The sequence below is a fragment of the Chiloscyllium punctatum genome, chromosome 5, assembly GCF_047496795.1.
Source record: "Chiloscyllium punctatum isolate Juve2018m chromosome 5, sChiPun1.3, whole genome shotgun sequence".
Classification (NCBI taxonomy): Eukaryota; Metazoa; Chordata; class Chondrichthyes; order Orectolobiformes; family Hemiscylliidae; genus Chiloscyllium; species Chiloscyllium punctatum.
In genome coordinates this window covers 31,220,885-31,246,193 of record NC_092743.1, presented here as the reverse complement: position 1 = coordinate 31,246,193, position 25,309 = coordinate 31,220,885, and the positions used below count along the sequence as shown (strand labels likewise).

The 25,309-nt window shown below is 42.9% G+C and overlaps 1 protein-coding gene across 4 annotated transcripts in view; it reads right to left on the bottom strand.

The window, feature by feature from the left end:
* Positions 1-25,309, bottom strand: part of zfat (zinc finger and AT hook domain containing) — a 236,288-nt gene that overhangs the window by 111,890 nt on the left and 99,089 nt on the right. For all 4 annotated transcript variants that reach the window (XM_072569983.1, XM_072569985.1, XM_072569982.1 and 1 more), the window contains one exon: positions 5,208-5,378. In XM_072569983.1, the coding sequence (XP_072426084.1) occupies positions 5,208-5,361 (154 nt within the window). In that variant the 5' untranslated portion in view covers positions 5,362-5,378. The remainder of the gene's footprint in view (positions 1-5,207; positions 5,379-25,309) is intronic.

The following is a 25,309-nucleotide window of genomic DNA, read 5'->3' as shown; positions in this document are numbered from 1 at the left end:
ATTTTCTTCCACCCTCCTTTACTTAAGCATATTTTACAATATTCCATAGACATGGGTTTCGGTTCAATTCATTATAATGCCCTATCTTCATTTCATGTACAGTAAAGTGGGGAAAATTATACAGGCATTCACTTGTTAGTCGCTGCTTTGCAAATGCTTGCCAGCATCAAGACATTCTGGCTACTGTATAAAAAAAACTAAATTCAGTGAAAAGGTTTGCTTCTGGCTCCTGCCAAAAAAATGAAAAAAAAAATGCATGAGGGGCATAAACCAGCCGAAAATCTACAGTGTAACACTTTCATGTGTTTAATGGTTGTAAAGACCTAGGAATAATAAACACAGATTCTTGGTCATCCAACATTTAACAATGGGAAAATATTGTGCCTTTAAGAGCTGCTCCGTTTTAAAGATATTTTCAGTGTTGGAGCTGATTTCTAGAAGCAATAATTACTTTTTTATAAGCTATTGCATTAGCTTGGAACTTTGGGGAAAAATCAAAACAATGGTACTTTAAAAAAGGAGGAAGACAGACAAAGGCACTGGCAGTGTCCACATGGGAAGTGTTTCAATTGGAGAAAGAAATCTACACTGCTGTCTGACCCAGCAGTGAATCTGCACAGCTGCCTCTGCTATTTGATTTCAAGTATTTCTGGACATTGGAATTGGTCTAAGAAAAATTAACAAACAGTGAAATTCACAGGTGACCTTGGACAAACCTGTGTGGAAGAGCTCACAGCAGGGAGCAGCAAAGTGGCTTTTTAAAGAGTAACCTCACTGTTTATTTTGTAAGGCTAAAATAGTGAGTGAAGTGGGTTCTTTATTGATTAAATGTTTTATTGAGATCTGTCTCTTGGTTAAACTTTAAAAACATAAAACAGGTACTAATTTAGCCCAGTGCAATGTTTTTAGAGCAGTAAGACTATTTTTTGGGCCTACAAATAGTTAAGGTGCAAAGATGGCCTTTAGCGCAGTGACATACTCTTCCTGTCAGATGTAAGCGATTAGGGAGAACTTCCAGGATACTGATGATTATGTCTGCAGGAAGTGTGTTTGGGCGAATCTCATTGGATGCATGGATTGGTTGGAGCAGCAGTTACAGGCAATGAGGAATTTACAGAAGCTAGGGGGCATGGTAGATGGCAGCTGTAGGAAGGAAGAAAAACTATAGATACAGTCAGGTGGATGGATTAGTGCCAGGAAAGATAGGAGAGGGAGACTGGTCATGCAGGAGTCTCCTGTGGCTATTGCCATCTTAAACCAGTATGCTATTTTGGAAAATGTAGGGGTGTTGGACTCATGGGGAATGTAGCACAAACAGCCAATTTTCTGGTACCAAGACTGGCTCTAATGTAATGAGGGGTTCCAAGCAATTGATTTTGATAGTCAGAGGCATAGACAGATGATTCTGTGGCCAACAAGGACAAATCAGAATGGTGTGTTGCCTCCCTAGTGCCAGGATCAAGGTGAAGGTGCAGAATATTCTCAAAGGGGAGCGGGGCTAGCAGAAGGTTGTTATACAATTGAAACTAATGACACAGGAAGAGAAAAGGATGAGATTCTGAGGAGTGAATATAGGAAACTGGGCAGCAATTTAAAAAGGTCTTCAAGGATAGTAATATTTGGATCACTCCCAATGCCATAAGCTAGTGAGAGTAGGAATAGGAAGATGGAGCAGATGAATGTCTGGCTAATGAGCTGGTGCAGGGGAGAAGGGTTCACATTTTTGGATCATTGGAATCTCTTCCAGTAGAAGTGACCTGTTAAAGAAGGACGGATTGTACTTGAATTGGAAGGGGACTAATATACTGGCGGGGAGACTTGCTCAAGCTGTTCAGGGGGACCCAGGAAGATGGTGAGGAAAGAGATCAGTCTGAGACTGGTACAGTTGGGAAAGGGAGTGAGTCAAACAGTCAGAGCAGGCAGGAAGAAGGGCTACCCGTGGGACAAAACAGAGAACAACATAGGACTGACAAATTAAACTGCATTTATTTCAATGCAAGAGGCCTAACAGGTAAGGCATATGAACTCCGGACATGGTACCTCATAACAATTACAAAGACAGGCTCAGGGATGGACAGCAGTGGCAGCTATGTGTTTCAGGGTATAGATGCTATTGGAAGGATAGAAAGGGGGGACAAGACAGAGTGGAGTTTTTAATTAGGGATAAGATGATGGCTGTACTTAGAGAGGATATTCAAGGGAATACATCCAGAGAAGTCACTTGGGTGGAACTGAGAAATAAGAAAGGGATGATCATTTTATTGGGATTGTACTATAGACCCCCTTAACAGTCAGCGGGAAATTTAAAAATAAATTTGCAAGAAGATCTGTAAGAATAACAAGGTGGTTATAGTAGGGGATTTTAACTTCCCAAACATAGACTGGGATTGCCATGGTGTTAAAGCCATGAATGGACAGAAATTTGTTAACTGCATACAAGAAAATTTTCTGATTCATTATGTGGATGGACCTAATACAGAACATGCAAAACTTTATCTATTCTTGGGAAATAAGGCAGGGCATGTGACTGAGGTATCAGTGGGGATGCACTTTGGGGGCAGCGGTCATAATTCTACTTGTTTTAAAGTAGTGATGCAAAAGGATAGAAAAGATCTAAAAGTTAAAGTTATAAATTGAAGGAAGGACAATTTTGATGTGTTAGGCAAGAATTTCAAAAGTTGATTGGGGCTACACGTTTGCGGGTAAAGGGATGGATGGAAAATGGGAAGCCTTCAAAAATGTGATAACAAGAGTCCAGGGACAGTACGTTCTTATTAGGATGAAGGGCAAGGCTAGTAGATGTAGAGAGTGCTGGATGATGAGAGAAATTAAGGCTTTATTCAAGAAAAAGAAGGAAGTATGTGTCAGGTATAGACATCAGAGATCAAATGAATCCATAGAAGAGTATAAAGGTAGTAGGAATATACTTAAGAGGGAAATCAGGAGGGCAAAAAGAGGAAATGAGAAAGCCCTGTGAAATAGGGTTAAGAAGAATCTAAAGAGATTTTATAAATACATTAAGGGCAAAAGGGTAACAAGGGAGAGAATAGGGGCTCTTAAAGATCAGCAAGGCTACCTATATGTGGAACCACAGGAGACAGAGGATATATTAAATGAGTATTTTGCGTTTACTGTGGAGAAGGATATGGAAGATATAGAACGTGGGAAAATAAATAGTGACATCTTGAAAAATGTCCTTATAACAGAGAAGGAGGTGCTTAATACACATACAAGGGATAAATCCCTGTGCATCCTAGAACGCTGTGAGAAGCTAGAGAGGTTCCTTGCTGAGATATTTGTATCATCGATAGCTGAAGGAGAGGTGCCGAAAGACTGGAGGTTGGTTAATGTGGTACCACTATTTAAGAAGGCCGGTAAGGAAAAGCCAGAAACTATAGATCGGTGAGCCTGACACCAGTGGTGGACAAGTTGTTGAAAGGAATCCTGAGGGACAGGATTTGCATGTATTTGAAAAGACAAGGACTGATTAGGGATAGTCAACATGTCTTTGTGCGTGGGAAATCATGTCTCACTAACTTGATTGAGTTTTTTGAAGAAGTAACAAAAAGGATTGATAAAGGCAGTGGGCATGATCTAGATGGACTTTAGTGAGGCATTTAACAAGGCTTCTCATGGTAGACGGGTTAGCAAAGATAGATCACATGGAATACAGGAAGAACTAGCCACTTGGATATTGAACAGGTTCTAAGGTAGAAGACAAAGGGTTGTGGTGGACAGTTGTTTTTCAGACTAGAGGTCATTCCTAATGAAGGGCTTCATCTCGAAATGTCATTCTCCTGCTCCTCCAATGCTGCCTGACCTGCTGTTCTTTTCTAGCACCACACTCTTCAACACTGATGTCTAGCAGCTGCAGTCCTCCCTTTCTCCTGCTTGTGATCAGCGGTGTGCCACAAAGAACAGTGTTGGGTCCATTGATTTTCGACATTTATATAAATTATTTTGATGTGAACATAGGAGGTATGGTTAGTAAATTTGCAGGTAACACCAAAATTGGTGGTGTAGTGGATAGCGAAAAAGGTTACCTCAGAATACATAGGGATCTTGATCAGATGGGCCAATGGGCTGAGGAGTGGCAGATGGTGTTTAATTTAGATAAATGTGAACTGCTACATTTTGGAAAGGCATATCAGGCAGGAACTTCACACTTAATGGTAAGCACCTGGGGAATGTTGCTGAACAGGCCTTGGAATGCAGGTTCATAGTTCCTCGAAAGTGGAGTTGTAGGTAGATAGGACAGTGAGGAAGGCATTTGGTATGCTTGCCAATGGCCAGTGCATTGAACATAGGAGTTAGGTGATAATGTTCTGGCTGTAGAGGACATTGGTTAGGCCACTTTTGGAATATTGCGTGCAATTGTAGTCTCCCCACTATAGGAAGGATGTTGTGAAACTTGGAATGGCTCAGAAAAGATTTACCAGGATATTGCCAGAGTTGAAAGATTTGAGCTGTAGGGAGAGGCAGAGTAGGCTGGGCTATTTTCTCTGGAGCTTCAGAGGCTGAGGGGTGAACTTATTGAGGTTTATAAAATCATGAAGGGCATGAATACAGAAAATGGACAAGGTCTTTTCCCCAGGGTGAAGGAGTCAAAAACTAGAGGACATAGGTTTAAGGTGAGAGGGGAAAAAATCAAAAGGGATATAAGGGGCAACATTTTCATGCAGAAGGTGGTACGTGTATGGAATGAGCTGTCAGAGGAAGTGGTGGAGGCTGGTACAAATGACAAGTTAAAAAGTATCTGGATGGTACATGAATAGGCAGCTTTTATAGGGATATAGGCCAAATACTGGTAAATGAGATTAGATTTATGTAGGATATGTGGTCGGCATGAAAATAGTTGGACGTGCTGCACATCTCTAAGACTCTATGACCATAGATAGAGATATATACATACACACACAAACAAACACAGGTTTTCTGTAGGTCAGTATTATTGTAAAAATTTAGTGCTTAATTTTAGCTTGGTTATAAGCATGCCAGAGAATTGTGGTAACAGATCTTTAATATTAATTCTGGTTCCACATCTTTAGCCCTACTGATGAACTCTTATTTGGTTTGGAGTTTAACAAAACTGGCTTTAAGATCTAGTCGTGTTATAATTCATTGTCTTAACTTAATAATAAAAAAAAATTATTCAGGAGTAGAATCAAGAGTGACAGCAGTTAGGCAAGACTATTTCAGGTTCCTACCTTCTTCATTTCTCTCAGTATTTTCAGACGCAGGAAGAGGCCGTAATGGAACAATAAGATCGTCTGAAGCCAGACCTTCCTCAGCATGCTTCTCAGAGACATGAGTTAGTAACTCATCTCGACTTGGGGAAAACAGATTGCACAGTTTGCACATGAAGATGGAAACCAGCTCTGAACATGTGGTTGAAAAAGAGAAAAGAAAAATAGTTAATGACAGAAAAATAATCAGCTTTAAGAAAATAATGTTACCTGGAAATCCGGGCTGGCTGGCGAGAAACCTACAGAAAAAGAAATTAAAAATGAAAATGTTGCAGAATGCCTGAGAAGCCCAGGGTTCATAATTTCAAGTTCCTATTCTGAAGTGGCAAATCATAAAATTTCAAGTCATAAGAGCAATGAGATTTCAAGATGAACTTTCTCAGTCTTTTCAATTTTATAATTTGGCACAAGACATATAGTGGGTGGGTGGGTTCACTTTTCTACCTGTTGATAGGAAGAATGAGGAGAGACAATGTGAGCTAAATAGTAGCATTTTTAAAGATAACAAGAAAGACCTGGGAATTTTTGCACATTAACCTTTGAACCAAGGACAGGTTAATTAAACAGCTAATAAACTAGATGGAATCCTAGGCTTTATAAATATATGATTTAAGTACAAAAGCAGACCTATCTAGAGTCATACAGCACAGAAATAGGCTTTGGCCCAACATGTCTATGCCAATCAATAAACACCAAACTAATTAATCCCATTAACCTGCACTTGGCCCAAAGCCTAAATATACCCTGGCATTTTTAAGTAGTCATCCAAATGCTTCTTAAATGGTGCACTCTCTCAGACAGTACATTCCATGTGTCTACCACCCTCTGAGTCAAAAGATTTTTCTCATATCTCCTCTAAATCACTTGTTCTTTACCATATGTTCTGTCCACATAAGGCAGGATAAATACAACTCACACATTTACCATCTTATCAATCTACTGTCAATCAACAGCAAATTGATAAAACTTCTTTTTAATTTGATAAGACCCACTAAACCTTGCTTTAAAATTGGAGGTGTAGTGGACAGCGAAAAGGGTTACCTCAGATTACAACAGGATCTGGACCAGATGGGCCAATGGGCTGAGAAGTGGCAGATGGAGTTTAATTCAGATAAATGCGAGGTGCTGCATTTTGGGAAAGCAAATCTTAGCAGGAATTATACACTTAATGGTAAGGTCCTAGGGAGTGTTGCTGAACAAAGAGACCTTGGAATGCAGGTTCATAGCTCCTTGAAAGTGGAGTCGCAGTTAGATAGGATAGTGAAGAAGGCGTTTGGTATGCTTTCCTTTGTTGGGCAGAGTATTGAGTACATGAGTTGGGATGTCATGTTGCAGCTGTACAGGACATTGGTTAGGCCACTGTTGGAATATTGCGTGCAATTCTGGTCTCCTTCCTTTCGGAAAGATGTTGTGAAATTTGAAAGGGTTCAGAAAAGATTTACAAGGATGTTGCCATGGTTAGAGGATTTGACCTATAGGAAGAGGCTGGACAGGCTGAGGCTGATTTCACTGGAGCTTTGGAGGCTGAGGGATGATCTTATAGAGGTTTACAAAACCATGAGGGGTATGGATAGGATAAATAGACAAAGTCTTTTCCCTGGGGTCGGGGAGTCCAGAACTAAAGGGCATAGGTTTAGGGTGAGAGGGGAAAAGATATAAAAGGGACCTAAGGGGGAACGTTTTCACGCAGAGGGTGGTATGTGTATGAAATGAGCTGCCAGAGGAAGTGGTTGAGGCTGGTACAATTGCAACATTTAAGAGGCATTTGGACGGGTATATGAATAGGAAGGATCTGGAGGGATATGGGCCGGGTGCTGGCAGGTGGGTCTAGATTGGGTTGGGATATCTGGTCGGCATGGACGGGTTGGACTGAAGGGTCTGTTTCCATGCTGTACATCTCTATGACTCTACGGTAGTAATACTAACACCTCATCTCCACTACTAAAATTACACATTTTTGATCTTTGGTCTGCTTAGTGTTTCATCATATACTGGGCTATTTTTAAATGCTGTCTAACTAATTCATTTGCTCTTTTTAATCTCCCCTGAAAATTTGACAGGTAGTCCAAATATATAGTCTCTGAACTCTGACTCACCAATTCTTCCATAATTAATTACAATGGTCATCTCACCTCATGCCCATAAACCAATTCAAATTGACTGAATTTGATTGATTTATTAGGTGCTTCCCTAATTACAAAAAGTACAAATAGAATTCTTTTATTCTAATCCTCCAGATAGTCTTGATCATAGGCTTTCAAAATGGTCTTTGAAGTTTAATGCCACCATTCTAATGCTCCCTGCAAGTACAGGTGGTACACAGTGGATTTGAATTATTTTATTCCTAAGCCATTCAATTTATTTGACTAATTTTGATATAAGATTTGATCCTTGATCCAGTTGTATTTCTGTGGGTAGTCTGCATCTAATCGAAAAAATTGAGTCCCACTTCTCTAATCTTTTTAGCCATGATACTTGGCAATGGAATGGTCTCTTGAAATCTAGTAGACACATCCATTATAGTCAACAACTATTGATTTCAATTTTTTGTTTTAGGTAGTGATACTATGGATTCAATTAAGACTCTTGTAAAAAGTTCCTCAAATGCTGGAATGGGTATTAAAGTTACCGGTTTTATCACTGCCTGATGCTTTCCTTTTACTTGGCATGTGTGACATGTCTGGCAAAATTGAACTACATCTGTATGAAATCCAGGACAATAAAAATGTTTCTGTATTTTGGCTTGAAATTTTCTTAATCTCAAATGACCTCCAAATTCATGTGCTGCCCGTAATACCTCCTTTCTATACCCCACCGGTAGTACAACTTGATGAACTTTTACCCAATTTTCATCAGGCTGAATAGGTGATGGTCTCCATTTCCTCATCAAGACTTCATTGTAAGGTAGTAACATTCTGGGATACACTCAGATTCTTCTTCTCTACTGGGTTTTTGATGCAACTGTTCTTTTCCTCTTTCTGTTGTAATTCAGCTAATTTCTCTGAACTGAAAATTTCCACTTTTTCCCCCACCTCTTGTTTTCTCTCAACCATTTGATCAAACATAGTTTCTGATAATTGAACTTCAAATTGTATATCTTAATGCTTTCATTTCTCCTCTTGTTTCAATCTGTGGATTTGTGACCTACTTACTAGATAGTCAGAAAAGAAATCTCAGGATATACCTCCTGTAATACCTAAGTTGGCTGATTTTCCATTGGTTTTTCAACAACAGTATGCATCATTCCCAACTATGATCTAGCAATGTGATTACCAAGGATGAACTGTGTTTCTGGAACCAAGAATTTCTCGATTACTCCTACCACCATTTCACTAGACTCTCCAGCCTCACCTTCTATAATGGAATATGGCTCTTCTCACCATGAATTTCACATATTACCATCTTTCCAGGCAATATTCCTTCTGAATTTCTTATCTTCTCATCTTTCCCGATCAAAGATTGACTTGTTCCTATTTCTCTTAAAGACTTAATTTCTTTTCCTACTCCTGGTACATGAGTAATCCTTATCCATCCAAGTAAATTTTATGAAGAGATCTGGCACTTTCTTCTCAACCAACCCCTGGCCAGGTTGTATATCCTTTTGTAGCTTTTTAGCTTCTCCTGGGCTTTCCTTTACAACTGTAACAAAACTCACCTGCTTATTCTGTTTTCACACATTCTTCATCCCAGTGCTTTTTTTTTAAAACCATCAACATTGCGACTTCTTGTATCCTACTTTATTGCAGTGAAAACTCCTCAGACTTTTTAATTCTCTTTCTGCCTCATGGGTCTCCTTTTTAATCTATGGTAAACTATCTTTACTATTTTCAATGAGCTCTCCTTTTCCCTGACTACTTGAGGATTTATTTCCCCCAATTTCAAAAACCAAACTTTAATTCTGAATGAACTAATAATAATCTGCTATTTTTGAGGCTAATCTTGCAGTTATAACTCTCTGCTCCATGAGTTCTCACTACCTCAGGAAATGAATTTCTGAACTCCTCTAAAGAAACTGCTTCTTTAACAGTATTGTTTGTTTGATCAATTTTCAATGCCATTATCCATCTATCAGAGTTATTTTGTTTGATCCTTTCAAACCCTTTGTACATTTAATCACATTCCCTTCTTAGATTCCTAAAATGTTATCCATTGGCTTCTGACACTAGAGTCATAGAAATGTACAACATGGAAACAGACCTTTCGGTCGAACTCATCCAGAGACCCTAAGTTAACCTAATCCCATTTGCCATCATTTAGGCCATATCCCTCTAAACCCTTCCTATTCTATACCCACACACATGCCTTTTAAATGTTGTAACTACCAGCCTCCACTACTTCCTCTGGCAGCTTAATACATAGATTAGATTTGATTACTTTCAGTGTGGAAACAGGCCCATTGGGCCAACAAGTCCACACTGGCTCTCTGAAGAGCAACCCACCCAGACCCATTCCCCTACATTTACCCCTTCACCTAACACTACGGGCAATTTAGTGTGGCCAATTCACCTAACCCGCACATCTTTGGACTGTGGGAGGAAACCGGAGCACCGGGAGGAAATCCACACGGACACAGACAGTTGCCTGAGGCGGGAATTGAACCCAGGTCTCTGACACTGTGAGACAGCAGTGCTAACCACTGTGCCACCGTGCTGCCCACTATGACCTTTTAAATGCCCTTAAAGCTGGCGAGTCTACTACTGTTGCAGGCAGCGTTCCACACCCCTACTACTCTCTGAATAAAGAACTACCTCTGACATCTGTCCTATATCTATCACCCCTCAATTTAAAGCTTTGTCCCCTCGTGCTAGCCATTGCCATCTGAGGAAAAAGGCTCTCACTGTCCACCCTAAATAACCCTCTGATTATCTTATGTGTCTCAATTAAGTCGCCCCTCAATCTTCTTCTCTCTAACAAAAACAGCCTCAAGTCCCTCAGCCTTTCCTCATTAGACCTTCCCTCCATACTTTGCTAGTGCCAGAGCTCTCTGCCCACAAATTAGGTGCCACATCTCTCACATGACAATACTGATGACATATCAGAAAGTCCTTGATTTGTTGTAAAGCAGATTTTGACATTCCGAGGTCAGGGCACTGGTTGTACTGTCTCCTTGATGGACGATCCTTGTCAGACGAAGCGAATGGCAGTCAGGAGACGCCGTGGAAGTGCAGGGACACCAGACATCCACTGTGTCTCATTGAGGCCTGGGAAACCACTCCCCGTGTGTCAGTGTCAAAGGGTTAATGTTCTGGGTGGGGCACCTTGGAGTGTGTTACTGCGCTAAAGGTACGGAGTTAACACTGCGACGAAATAACAAGCCACAGCTCATTCGACAACACAAGCTGGATGCTCAGATGTTCCAAACACCCACAAATCAGCTGTTTCTGAGAGAAGAAGGTGTGAACTGCAGTGAGTTCACAAACAGGTTCACCACCATGGAGCTGCATTTCCTGCTCCAGCTCAGCTCAGAACAACCGGGTATGGCCTTCGTTTCTCGCAATTTGCCTGGTTCCCCCTTACATAACACCCCACAACCTCTGAGAAGCTGTTGTGTTCTTTTCCTCTCCGAGAGAAATCACTTATTATGGTTTTAAGGTTTATTTTCTTCATTCCTTGACCATGCAATGCTCCTTCCGAGAAGTGAACTCTCTTTGGCCCCATTGGTGCTGCTCTTAATCCAACTGCTTGAAGGCGAGAGAGAGAGAGAGGGAGAGAGAGGGAGAGGGAGAGACAGACAGAGATAGGAGCGGACAGAGAGAGAGGCAGAGACAGAGGTACCCTGATAAAGAGGGAGACAAAAAGAGACAGAGACAAATAGAGAGTAACAGACACACAGAGACATGTATACAGAGAAAGAGACAGAGGCAGAAAGAAGCAGAGACAGGGAGAGCACCCTCTGCGTGAAATGCAGCACTCTCTGCGTGAAAAGGTTGCCCCTTAGGTCCCTTGTAAATCTTTTGCCACTCACCTTAAACCAATGCTCTCCAGTTTTGGGGGAAAAACCTTGGCTACTCACCCTATCCATGCCCCTCATGATTTTATCAACTTCTATAAGGTCACCCCTCAGCCTACAACACTCCAGGGAAATAGCCCCAGCCTATTCAGTCTCTCTCTATAACTCAAACCCTCCAACCATGGCAATATCCTTGTACATCTTTTCTGAATCCTTTCAAGTTTCACAACATCCTTCCCAAAGCAGGGAGACCAGAAGTGAATACAATATTCCAAAACCTGCCTAATCAATGTCCTCTACACCTGCAACATGACCTCCTAACTCCTATACTCAGTGTACTGACCAATAAAGGAAAGTATACCAAACATCGTATCCACTATCCTATTTACCTGTGACTCCACTTTCAAGGAACTATGAACCTTCACTCCAAGGTCTCTTTGTTCAGCAGTTCCTTCCAATTAAGTGTATAAGTCCTGCACGGATTTGCCTTTCCAAAATGCAGACCTCACCTTTATCTAAATTAAACTCCATCTGCCACTCCTCGGTCCATTGGCCACCTGATCAAGACCTCATTGTACTCTGAGGTAACCTTCTTTGCTGTCCACTACACCTCCAACTTTGGTATCATCTGCAAACTTACTAACCATACCTTCCAACTTCACATCCAAATCCTTTATATAAATGAGGAAAAGAGTGGACCCAGGACCGATCCTTGTGGCACATCACTGGTCACAAGCCTCCAGTCTGAAAAGCAAACCTCTACCACCACACTCTGTCTTCTACTTTCAAGCCAGTTCTGTATCCAAATGGCTAGTTCTCCCTGTATTCCATTTGATCTAACCTTGCTAACCAGTCTAGCATGAGGAACCTTGTTGAACGCCTCACTGAAGCCCATATAAATCACGTCCTACCCTCATCAATTCTCTTTGTTACTTCTTCAAAAAACTCAAATTAGTGAGACATGATTTCCTACACACAAAGCCGTGCTGAACATCCCTAATCAGTTCTTGCCTTTCCAAATCCTAATTCATGTGCACATAAGATGGCATTTTTAACCTCATCATACTCCCTAGATACCTGCTCTGATAATGAAAACTAGTTCTACCTACCAAACTTGTTTGAATCAACAATACCCACATGACCAATGGCCATTTCATTTGTTTAGCCACTTCCTCAAATGAAATGAAAAAAGGCTCCTACGTACTTCTTGTCAAAACTAGACAATACTTGAACAACTTTTGAACAGATCCCCACCAGGTCTTTGCCTACAATGGGTATGCTCTCCATCGCTACTTCCACCTTTCACCTCTATCTCCACCATTTTAAGTTGACTTTCATTTTTCAGTTCTAACTTCTGAAGTTCAAAAGTTCTCTCTTCATCTCTTTCTTCTGCAAGGGTTATTCTTTCTTTTTCTTCTGATAAAACTATTATTTCTTTTTCCTCTGCTTTCTAGCTATTTAATTTCCTTTTTCATATTCAAGTTGTTTTCATTCTTTTGCTCTTTGTTCCACTCTCTCCCTCTCTTTTGCTTTTGCCTCTAATTCAAATTGCTGCATTTGCAATTCAACTTTGACCATTTCCACACATTCGATTGCATGCCTGGCAATTGTAAATGCTGAGCTATTGCTGCAATTACCTCCCCTTTCCTCAAAAGCAACCACTTGTCTGCCATAGCCAAAAGCTTTGTCTTGCTTATCTTTTGTAAACCACCCCAAAAGAGTTCTTCCATACCCAGGAAACTATTAGCTCTGAAAGAGACATCATTACATAGGGCACACCCTCTTTAAACCAACCAAAAGCAACATGGAAAAGGGAACATCAACACTCATCACTCACTCACTGTCTTTGAGTCCAACAATCCTCAACCCCAACCAGAATTGGAGGTTTTGATCCCAACAAGAGCTCCCAATTTATGGACCCGACCAAACCCCCTCAAAATGTTTCAAGGAGACAGTTTAGACCCTAACTTTTATCTTATTTAAAGGAAAGTGAAAGGCACTCTGTTCCAGATGTAATTCAATTGGTCAAACTACTAGGCTTTAAGCAAAACATACTTCATTCTTACACCACAGTTAAACCACAAACAAAAAACAAAATTGGCACAACTTTAACTCTGCCAAAATACTTAACAAAATAATATATTATTTAACTAACAATCATCAACTGTTCCAGTTTAACAGCATCCATAAAGATACCCTTGTCAAGGCAAATTCAACAAACTAGATTGCTATCTCCTCCTGTCCAGGAGAAAGAAAAAAAATGAAAATAATCTTGCAGCAAAAAGACAGCTACATCCATCAGCTTCAACTCTAAAAATCCCCAACTTCAACAACTGAAAACAAAATTAAAACATTGGGCTTGTGTTAGTCTGATTCCACCCTCTCAAGTTTCTTTTGACTAATTAAAAAGAAACTACTTACTGAGCTATTCATGGAGCAGATACCTCAGCACCAGGTTAAAAACACCCTCTTCAAGAGATCCAGGGCAGAACAAATGCCTCTTAAAGTCACATAGCGTCACAACATGGACAAGAGTTCAACTCAAGAGATAACAGTGACTGCCTTTGATCTCACAGTGGTATTTGATCAAATGTGACATCAAGGAACTGTAGCAAAATTGAAGTCAGCATGAATCTGAGATAGGAATCTAGGAAAAGTCACTGGACCTGAAATATTAACTTTGATTTCTCTTCACAGATGCTGTCAGACCTGCTGAGCTTTTCCAGCAACTTCTGTTTTTGTTTCTAATTTACAGCATCTGCAATTCTTTTATTTTTTATAAATGAAAGAGAATCTTTCCAATGTGTCATACCTAACACAGAGGAAGATGGCTGAGGTTGTTAGAGATCAACCATCTCAATCCCAGGACACTGCTGTGAGAGTTCTCAAGGTAGTGTCCTGGACCAAAGCATTTTCAGTTGCTTCATCAATCCCCCAAACATAGGAATACAGATGTCCACACAGTGCTCAGGACTTTCAGAACACCCCTGAAACTGAAACAGTTCATGTCTTATGCAACAAGGTCTGGGCACATAAATGGCAAGTGATATGTGTGCCACAAAAGTGGTAGGTGATTATTATCTCCAACCAGCACACCTTGAACTGACTTTCATGAACACTGAAAATGAAAATATTCAGTACAGGCAATAGGAGGACAGACTGAAAGGAAAAATAGTGTATTTACTGGAATTGTAAAGTATGTATTCACTATTTGACTTATGAACATGTAATGATATGATTGGATAATCTAATGACCTGTTTGAATATGATTGGATGATATAGTCATGTGCTGAAAATGTGTTGCTGGAAAAGCACAGCAGGTCATGTGCTCTAACTTGGAATGTGAACTGTGATTAGGATTAGATGGAGATAGGGATGAGTAAATGGGTAACCTGCGATTGGAAGTTTGTTATCTGTAAAAATAGTATAAAACCTTTATTCTTGTAATAACATTTGAGCTGTATGCTACTTTATTGAAGACTATATTTCCCACGCATGCATGAATAAATGTTTTAACAAAGAAACTGGAGTCTCATATGGTCGAAGAGGAAATAAAGGGTTAAACTCACCCTTTCAACATCCTAGGCATTTTCACAGACCCAAAACCTAACTGGACCAGCCACATAAATATTGTAGCAACAAACATTTCCTCTTGCCTGGAGAAGTACTGCTCCAACATCACTCAAGGTCAGCACTTTCAAGCATCGGATTCACCAGTTTAAATATTTACTCCCTCCATCGTCAATGCAGAATAGCAGTAATGAGTTCAATCTGAAAGCTTTACAGGAGTAGCTAACCAAACCTTCCTGAATAGCATTTTCCAAATCTGTAATCATTATCACCAAGAAGAAAAAAGGCAGCAGATGCATGGGCTCTGCATCACTTGCAGGCTCCAAATTTTTATTTGTTCAAGGAATGTCATCATTGCTGGATAAGCTAGAGTTTGTTGTGTAACCATGATTGCTCTGGAGAAGGTGGTGGTGAGCTTCCTTCTTAAACCGTTGCTGTCACCAGGGTTTAGTAAAAACCACAGTCCTGTTAGGGAGGAAGTTCTAGGATTTTGGCTGGCAAAAAGAGTAATAAATATTTCCAAGGCAGGAAGATGAGTGACTTGGAAGGGAACTTGCAGGTGTTCCCATTTACTTCCTATATGGTAAGGTTGCAGGATTATTAGGCGCTGTCAAAGGAGCATTTGGGAGTTAATGTATCTTATAAATGGTATACAGTGTTGCCACTGTGCATTGGTGGTGAAGGCATTATGTTCAAATGGGGGAGGGAGTGTCAATCATGCAGGTTCCACATCTTGGATGGCATCAAGCTTCTTAAATGTTACAGCAGCAGCCATCCAGGCATGTGGAGAGTTTTCCAATGCGTTCCTGACTGCATCTTCTAGTTGATGTATATGTATCATACTTATATATGCATGAAGGTGAGTCCAGTTCAGTTTTTATTTATTCATTCACAGGATGTGGACGATGCTGGCTGGGTTAGCACTTATTGCCTACCCCTAATTGCCCAGAGGCAGTGTAGAGTCAACCACGTTGCTGTGGGTCTGGAGTCGCATGTAGCCTGGACTGGACCAGGTAAGGATGGCAGTTTCCTTCACTAAAGCACATTAGTGAATTAGAGCGTTTTTCCTGACAACTGATAATGGATTCATCATCATTAGACTTTAAATTCGAGATTTTTTTCACTCAATTGAATCATCTCAAATCCAGGTCCCCAGAAAACTACCTGTGTCTCTGGATTAACAGTCCAGCAATAATACCATAAGGCCATTACTTCTCATGGTTATTGGTCAATGGTAACCCCAAATGTTAATAGTAGGGGGTTCAGCCAGAATAATGCTATTAAATGTCAAAAGGCAGTAATTAGATTTTCTCTTGTTGGTGATGGTCATTGCGTAGTACTTGTGTGACATAAATATTCCTTGCCTCATAAAATCCTAAGGTAGACAAGCAGAAGGCTGGAAGAACACAGCAAGCTAGGCAGCATCAGGATATATCAACCCAAAGCTGGATGGGGTGGAGGTCCTGCTGCGTATGAGCATGGACTGCTTCATAGAATCCCTAGAGTGTGGAAGTAGGCCATTCAGCCCATCAAGTCCACACCAACTCTCTGAAGAGCATCCCACCCAGATTCACCTCCACCCCCCCCCCCCCATGCCATCCTTCATTTTCCATGGCTAGTCCAGCTAGCCTGCATATACCTGGACACAATGTACAATTTTAGCGTGGTCAATACACCTAACCTGCACATCTTTGGACTGTGGGAGGAAACCAAATCAAACAGAGGGAGAATATGCAAACTCCACACAGACAGTCGCCCAAGGCTGGAATCGAACCTGGTCCTTGATACTGAGAGGAAGCAGTGCTAACCACTGAGCCCCCATACCACTTCAGTATCTGAGAAGTCACAAACAGTTCTGAACATTGTATAATTACTAACCCCATTTCCAACCTAATGATGGACAGAAGGTCACTGATGAAGCAAATGAATATGGTTGAGCTTTGGATGCTACCCTGAGGGACTTCTGCAGATAACTGACCTACTGAACTCCAACACCCACAACCTTTTTTCTCGATATGATGGTAACCATCAGTGTTCTTCCAATGATTCCCATTGATTTTAGCTCTTTCTAGGAATCCTTGATTCCGTGCTTGGTTAACTGCTACTTTGATGCGAAGGTCAACCATTCTCATCTTGGCTCTGGAGTTTAGTTATCTTCTCTATGTTCCAACCAAGGCATTCATGAGGCCAGAGGTTGAGTGGTACTGGTGGGAACCAAACTCAGAGTCATTGAGCAGATCTTTCTTTGCAAGTACTTATTTATTCGGGCATGGGATGAGGGTGTCGCAGGGTACACAACCACTTATTGTCCATTTCTAATTTCCCAGAGGGCAGTTAAGAGTTAAAAATATTGCTGAGAGTCTGGAGCCACATATAGGCCAGCCAGATGAAGCAATGTCCTAGAAGACATTAGTAAATCAAATTAGTGTTTACCACAGTCAACAATAGTTATGTTGTCACCATTAGACTAGCTTTTTATCTCAGATCTCCATTGAATTCAAATTTCACCATTTGCCGATGTACGATTAGAAAGGAGTCTCCAGAATGGTAGTTTCTGGTACTGGATTATTAGCCGGGCGACATTGCCATTACCTCCCTTTGATAGTACTATTGTCAACCTTTTCTCTCACTTTACTGATGACCAGAATAGAATGAGACAGTGCTGTATGACAGGTTTGTTATCATTCCACTTTCTGTGCATAGGACATACCTGAATAATTTCTACATTATCAACTAAGATGCCAATGTTTTAACAGACTGAAAAAGCTTAGCTAGTTCTAAAGCACAATTGTTGAGAACTATTTCCAGAATGTTAAGGATTTGCATTAACCAGTGCCTTCAGTTATATCTTGATATAACATAGACTGAATCAAATTGGTTGAAGACAAGCATTTGTGATGGTATAGATGTCAAGAGTGGGTGAAATTCATTATTTGCTTGGCACTTCTGGCTGAAGATAGATGCAAATACTTCATCCTTTTCTTTTGCACTTATATGTTAGGCACACACATCAGTGAGCATGGAGCTAGTCAAGAAGTTCCCACACTTGTTAGTTGATTGTCCATAAGCATTTGTGACTGGATGTGGCAGGATTGAAGAGTTCAGATGTGATTCACTGGTTATGGGATCATGTAGCTTTCTCTATTGATGTGGTTTCTACCAGTTAGCACGCAAGTAGTCCTATGTTGTAGCTTCACCAAACTGACAACTCCCCTCCAAGCCACACATCATTTTGACTTGAAACTATTTTGCAGTTCCTGCTGGGTCAAAATCCTGGAATTTCTAATCTAAAAGTACTACAATAGATGGACAACAGCAGTCAAGAAGGCCACTTACATGTGAAGTTCTATAAGGGATTGGGAAGGACACTTCCATCCTATGAAAGAATTGAAAATTTATAGATTCCCTCTATAGGGCACTGGAATGTTCTTGCAATTTTAAAGGTGCTAAATGTAAAAACAGGGTTGTTGTCATAGCACTAGATTTGATACCACATTATTAGTTATTTATTTCCCATGGTAGCAGGGCTGTTCCCTCCTGGAGTATACAGTAGACAAGCAGGCTGGAAGGGCACAGCATTCCAGGCAGGATTAGGAGGTAGAGAAGTCAGACGATTCAGGTATAACTCTTCTTCAGGAATATGGCTGGAGTAGGGGGAATGGCAGACAAAGAGAGGAGGGGAAAGGGTTATGGGTGGGGAGACGGACAAAGTGGCGAGGTGGTGATAGGTGAATGTAGGTATGACCTGGTAGGTCAATAAGAGAAATGAATCCAGTTGGTCACTGAAAGGAAGGGTAAATAGGAGGGACGGAAGAGAGTAGGTGGAGCCGGAAAGGGAGCGGGAAGGTTATTTGAAACTGGAGAACCAAATGTTAAGTCGTCTGGGCTGTGAGTATTGATCCTCCAATTTGTGGTCTGATTCACTGTGGCAGTGGTGGAGACTGAGGATGGATATGTCGGAAAGAGAGCAGGAAGGGGAAGTGAAATGGGCTGTGACTGGAGGATTGCTGATGCTCACAGGAGCACTTCTTGCTGAAGGCGGACATTGCTGATATGCCCAGGAACATCTCCAGCTGCAGACAGACATCGCTGATCCTCTCAGGAATATCTCCTGCTGCAGACATTGCTAATACTCCCAGGAATATCTCCTGCTGCAAACAGACATTGCTGATACTCCCAGGAATATCTCCTGCTGCAAAGAGACATTGCTGATACTCCCAGGAATATCTCCTGCTGCAAACAGACATTGCTGATACTCCCAGGAATATCTCCTGCTGCAAACAGACATTGCTGATACTCCCAGGAATATCTCCTGCTGCAAGCAGACATTGCTGATACGCTCAGGAACATTTGCTGCTGCAGACAGACATCGCTTTTACTCTCAGGAACATCTCATGCTGCAGACAGACATTGCTGATCCTCTCATGAACATCTCCTGCTGCAGACAGACATTGCTGATACTCCCAGGAATATCTCCTGCTGCAGACATTGCTGATACTCCCAGGAATATCTCCTGCTGCAGACAGACATTGCTGATACTACCAGGAACATCTCTTGCTGCAGACAGACATTGCTGATACTCCCAGGCATATCTCCTGCTGCAGACATTGCTGATACTCCCAGGAACATCTCCTGCTGCAGACATTGCTGATACTCCCAGGAACATCTCCTGCTGCAGACATTGCTGACTGATACTCCCAGGAACATCCCCTGCTGCAGACATTGCTGATACTCCCAGGAACATCTCCAGCTGCAGACAGACATTGTTGATACTCCCAGGAACATCTCCTTCTGCAGACAGACATTGCTGATACTCCCAGGAACATCTCCTGCTGCAGACATTGCTGATACTCCCACGTACATCTCCTGCTGCAGACCTTGCTGATACTCCCAGGAATATCTCCTGCTGCAGACAGACATTGCTGATACTACCAGGAACATCTCTTGCTGCAGACATTGCTGATACTCCCAGGAATATCTCCTGGTGCAGACATTGCTGATACTCACAGCAATATCTCCTGCTGCAGACATTGCTGATCCTCTCAGGAATATCTCCTGCTGCAGACAGATAGCGCTGATCCTCTTAGGAACATCTTCTGCTGCAGACAGACATTGCTGATACTCCCAGGAATATCTCCTGCTGCAGACATTGCTAATACTCCCAGGAATATCTCCTGCTGCAGAAAGACATTGCTGATACTCCCAGGAATATCTCCTGCTGCAAACAGACATTGCTGATACTCCCAGGAATATCTCCTGCTGCAGACATTGCTGATCCTCTCAGGAATATCTCCTGCTGCAGACAGATAGCGCTGATCCTCTTAGGAACATCTTCTGCTGCAGACAGACATTGCTGATACTCCCAGGAATATCTCCTGCTGCAGACATTGCTAATACTCCCAGGAATATCTCCTGCTGCAGACAGACATTGCTGATACTCCCAGGAATATCTCCTGCTGCAGACAGACATTGCTGATACTCCCAGGAATATCTCCTGCTGCAGACAGACATTGCTGATACTCCCAGGAATATCTCCTGCTGCAAACAGACATTGCTGATACTACCAGGAACATCTCTTGCTGCAGACATTGTTGATACTCCCAGGAAAATCTCCTGCTGCAGACAGACATCGCTGATACGCTCAGGAACATTTGCTGCTGCAGACAGACATCGCTTTTACTCTCAGGAACATCTCCTGCTGCAGACAGACATTGCTGATACTCCCAGGAATATATCCTGCTGCAGACAGACATTGCTGATACTCCCAGGAATATCTCCTGCTGCAGACATTGCTGATACTCCCAGGAATATCTCCTGCTGCAGATAGACATTGCTGATACTACCAGGAACATCTCTTGCTGCAGACAGACATTGCTGATACTCCCAGGAATATCTCCTGCTGCAGACAGACATTGCTGATACTCCCAGGATTATCTCGTGCTGCAGACATTGCTAATAATCCCAGGAACATCTCCTGCTGCAGACAGACATTGCTGACTGATACTCCCAGGAACATCCCCTGCTGCAGACATTGCTGATACTCCCAGGAACATCTCCAGCTGCAGACAGACATTGTTGATACTCCCAGGAACATCTCCTTCTGCAGACAGACATTGCTGATACTCCCAGGAACATCTCCTGCTGCAGACATTGCTGATACTCCCACGTACATCTCCTGCTGCAGACCTTGCTGATACTCCCAGGAATATCTCCTGCTGCAGACAGACATTGCTGATACTACCAGGAACATCTCTTGCTGCAGACATTGCTGATACTCCCAGGAATATCTCCTGGTGCAGACATTGCTGATACTCACAGCAATATCTCCTGCTGCAGACATTGCTGATCCTCTCAGGAATATCTCCTGCTGCAGACAGATAGCGCTGATCCTCTTAGGAACATCTTCTGCTGCAGACAGACATTGCTGATACTCCCAGGAATATCTCCTGCTGCAGACATTGCTAATACTCCCAGGAATATCTCCTGCTGCAGAAAGACATTGCTGATACTCCCAGGAATATCTCCTGCTGCAAACAGACATTGCTGATACTCCCAGGAATATCTCCTGCTGCAGACATTGCTGATCCTCTCAGGAATATCTCCTGCTGCAGACAGATAGCGCTGATCCTCTTAGGAACATCTTCTGCTGCAGACAGACATTGCTGATACTCCCAGGAATATCTCCTGCTGCAGACATTGCTAATACTCCCAGGAATATCTCCTGCTGCAGACAGACATTGCTGATACTCCCAGGAATATCTCCTGCTGCAGACAGACATTGCTGATACTCCCAGGAATATCTCCTGCTGCAGACAGACATTGCTGATACTCCCAGGAATATCTCCTGCTGCAAACAGACATTGCTGATACTACCAGGAACATCTCTTGCTGCAGACATTGTTGATACTCCCAGGAAAATCTCCTGCTGCAGACAGACATCGCTGATACGCTCAGGAACATTTGCTGCTGCAGACAGACATCGCTTTTACTCTCAGGAACATCTCCTGCTGCAGACAGACATTGCTGATACTCCCAGGAATATCTCCTGCTGCAGACATTGCTGATACTCCCAGGAATATCTCCTGCTGCAGATAGACATTGCTGATACTACCAGGAACATCTCTTGCTGCAGACAGACATTGCTGATACTCCCAGGAATATCTCCTGCTGCAGACAGACATTGCTGATACTCCCAGGAATATCTCCTGCTGCAGACAGACATTGCTGATACTACCAGGAACATCTCTTGCTGCAGAGAGACATTGCTGATACTCCCAGGCATATCTCTTCCTGCAGACATTGCTGATACTCCCAGGAATATCTCCTACTGCAGACAGACATTGCTGATACTCCCAGGATTATCTCGTGCTGCAGACATTGCTAATAATCCCAGGAACATCTCCTGCTGCAGACAGACATTGCTGACTGATACTCCCAGGAACATCCCCTGCTGCAGACATTGCTGATACTCCCAGGAACATCTCCAGCTGCAGACAGACATTGTTGATACTCCCAGGAACATCTCCTGCTGCAGACAGACATTGTTGATACTCCCAGGAACATCTCCTGCTGCAGACAGACATCGCTGATACGCTCAGGAACATCTCTTGCTGCAGACAGACATTGCTGATACTCCCTGGCATATCTCCTGCTGCAGACATTGCTGATACTCCCAGGATTATCTCCTGCTGCAAACAGACATTGCTGATACTCCCAGGAATATCTCCTCCTGCAAACAGAGATTGCTGATACTCCCAGGAATATCTCCTGCTGCAAAAAGACATTGCTGATACTCCCAGGAATATCTCCTGCTGCAGACATTGCTGATACTCCCAGGAATATCTCCTGCTGCAAACAGACATCGCTGATACGCTCAGGAACATTTGCTGCTGCAGACAGACATTGCTGATACTCCCTGGCATATCTCCTGCTGCAGACATTGCTGATACTCCCAGGAATATCTCCTACTGCAGACATTGCTGATACTCCCAGGAACATCTCCTGCTGCAGACAGACATTGCTGATAGTCCCACGTACATCTCCTGCTGCAGACCTTGCTGATACTCCCAAAAATATCTCCTGCTGCAGACAGACATTGCTGATACTCCCAGGAACATCTCCTGCTGCAGACATTGCTGATACTCACAGCAATATCTCCTGCTGCAGACATTGCTGATCCTCTCAGGAATATCTCCTACTGCAGACATTGCTGATACTCCCAGGAACATCTCCTGCTGCAGACAGACATTGCTGACTGATACTCCCAGGAACATCTCCTGCAGACAGACATTGTTGATACTCCCAGGAACATCTCCTGCTGCAGACAGACATTGCTGATACTCCCAGGAACATCTCCTGCTGCAGACAGACATTGCTGATAGTCCCACGTACATCTCCTGCTGCAGACCTTGCTGATACTCCCAAAAATATCTCCTGCTGCAGACAGACATTGCTGATACTACCAGGAACATCTCCTGCTGCAGACATTGCTGATACTCACAGCAATATCTCCTGCTGCAGACATTGCTGATCCTCTCAGGAATATCTCCTGCTGCAGACAGATAGCGCTGATCCTCTCAGGAACATCTTCTGCTGCAGACAGACATTGCTGATACTCCCAGGAATATCTCCTGCTGCAGACATTGCTAATACTCCCAGGAACATCTCCTGCTGCAGACAGACATCGCTTTTACTCTCAGGAACATCTCCTGCTGCAGACAGACATTGCTGAGACTACCAGGAATATCTCCTGCAGCAGACATTGCTAATACTCCTAGGAATATCTCCTGCTGCAGACATTGCAGATACTCCCACGTACCTCTCCTGCTGCAGACATTGCTGATACTCACAGCAATATCTCCTGCTGCAGACATTGCTGATCCTCTCAGGAACATCTCCTGCTGCAGACAGATAGCGCTGATCCTCTCAGGAACATCTTCTGCTGCAGACAGATAGCGCTGATCCTCTCAGTAAAACATCTTCTGCTGCAGACAATGCTGATACTCTCAGGAACATCTCCTGCTGCAGTCAGATAGCGCTGATCCTCTCAGTAAAACATCTTCTGCTGCAGACAATGCTGATACTCTCAGGAACATCTCCTGCTGCAGACAGACATTACTGATACTCCCAGGAATATCTCCTGCTGCAGACAGACATTGCTGATACTCCCAGGAACATCTCCTGCTGCAGACAGACATTGCTGATACTCCCAGGAACATCTCCTGCTGCAGACAGACATTGCTGATACTCCCAGGAACATCTCCTGCTGCAGACATTGCTGATACTCCCAGGAATATCTCCTGCTGCAGACAGACATTGCTGATACTCCCAGGAATATCTTCTGCAGCAGACATTGCTGATACTCCTAGGAATATCTCCTGCTGCAGACAGACATTGCTGATACTACCAGGAACATCTCTTGCTGCAGACAGACATTGCTGATACTACCAGGAACATCTCTTGCTGCAGACAGACATTGCTGATACTACCAGGAACATCTCTTGCTGCAGACAGACATTGCTGATACTCCCAGGCATATCTCCTGCTGCAGACATTGCTGATACACCTAGGAATATCTCCTGGTGCAGACAGACGTCGCTGAACCTCTCATGAACATCTCCTGGTGCAGACAGACGTCGCTGAACCTCTCATGAACATCTCCTGCTGCAGACAGACATCGCTTTTACTCTCAGGAACATCTCCTGCTGCAGACAGACATCGCTTTTACTCTCAGGAACATCTCCTGCTGCAGACAGACATCGCTTTTACTCTCAGGAACATCTCCTGCTGCAGACAGACATCGCTGATCCTCTCAGGAACATCTCCTGCTGTAGACAGGCATCGCTGATCCTCTCAGGAACATCTCCTGCTGCAGACAGACATCGCTTTTACTCTCAGGAGCATCTCCTGCTGCAGACAGACATCGCTGATCCTCTCAGGAACATCTCCTGCTGCAGATAGACATCGCTGATCCTCTCAGGAACATCTCCTGCTGCAGACAGACATCGCTGATCCTCTCATGAACATGTCCTGCTGCAGACAGACATCGCTGATCCTCTCAGGAACATCTCCTGGTGCAGACAGACATTGCTGATCCTCTCAGGAACATCTCCTGCTGCAGACAGACATCGCTTTTACTCTCAGGAGCATCTCCTGCTGTAGACAGACATCGCTGATCCTCTCAGGAACATCTCCTGCTGCAGACAGACATCGCTGATCCTCTCAGGAACATCTCCTGGTGCAGACAGACATTGCTGATCCTCTCAGGAACATCTCCTGCTGCAGACAGACATCGCTGATCCTCTCAGGAACATCTCCTGCTGCAGACATTGCTAATACTCCCAGGAACATCTCCTGCTGCAGACAGACATCGCTGATCCTCTCAGGAACATCTCCTGCTGCAGACATTGCTAATACTCCCAGGAACATCTCCTGCTGCAGACAGACAATGCTGATACTCCTAGGAACATCTCCTGCTGCTGACAGACATTGCTGATACTCCCAGGAACATCTCCTGCTGCAGACAGACATTGCTGATACTCCC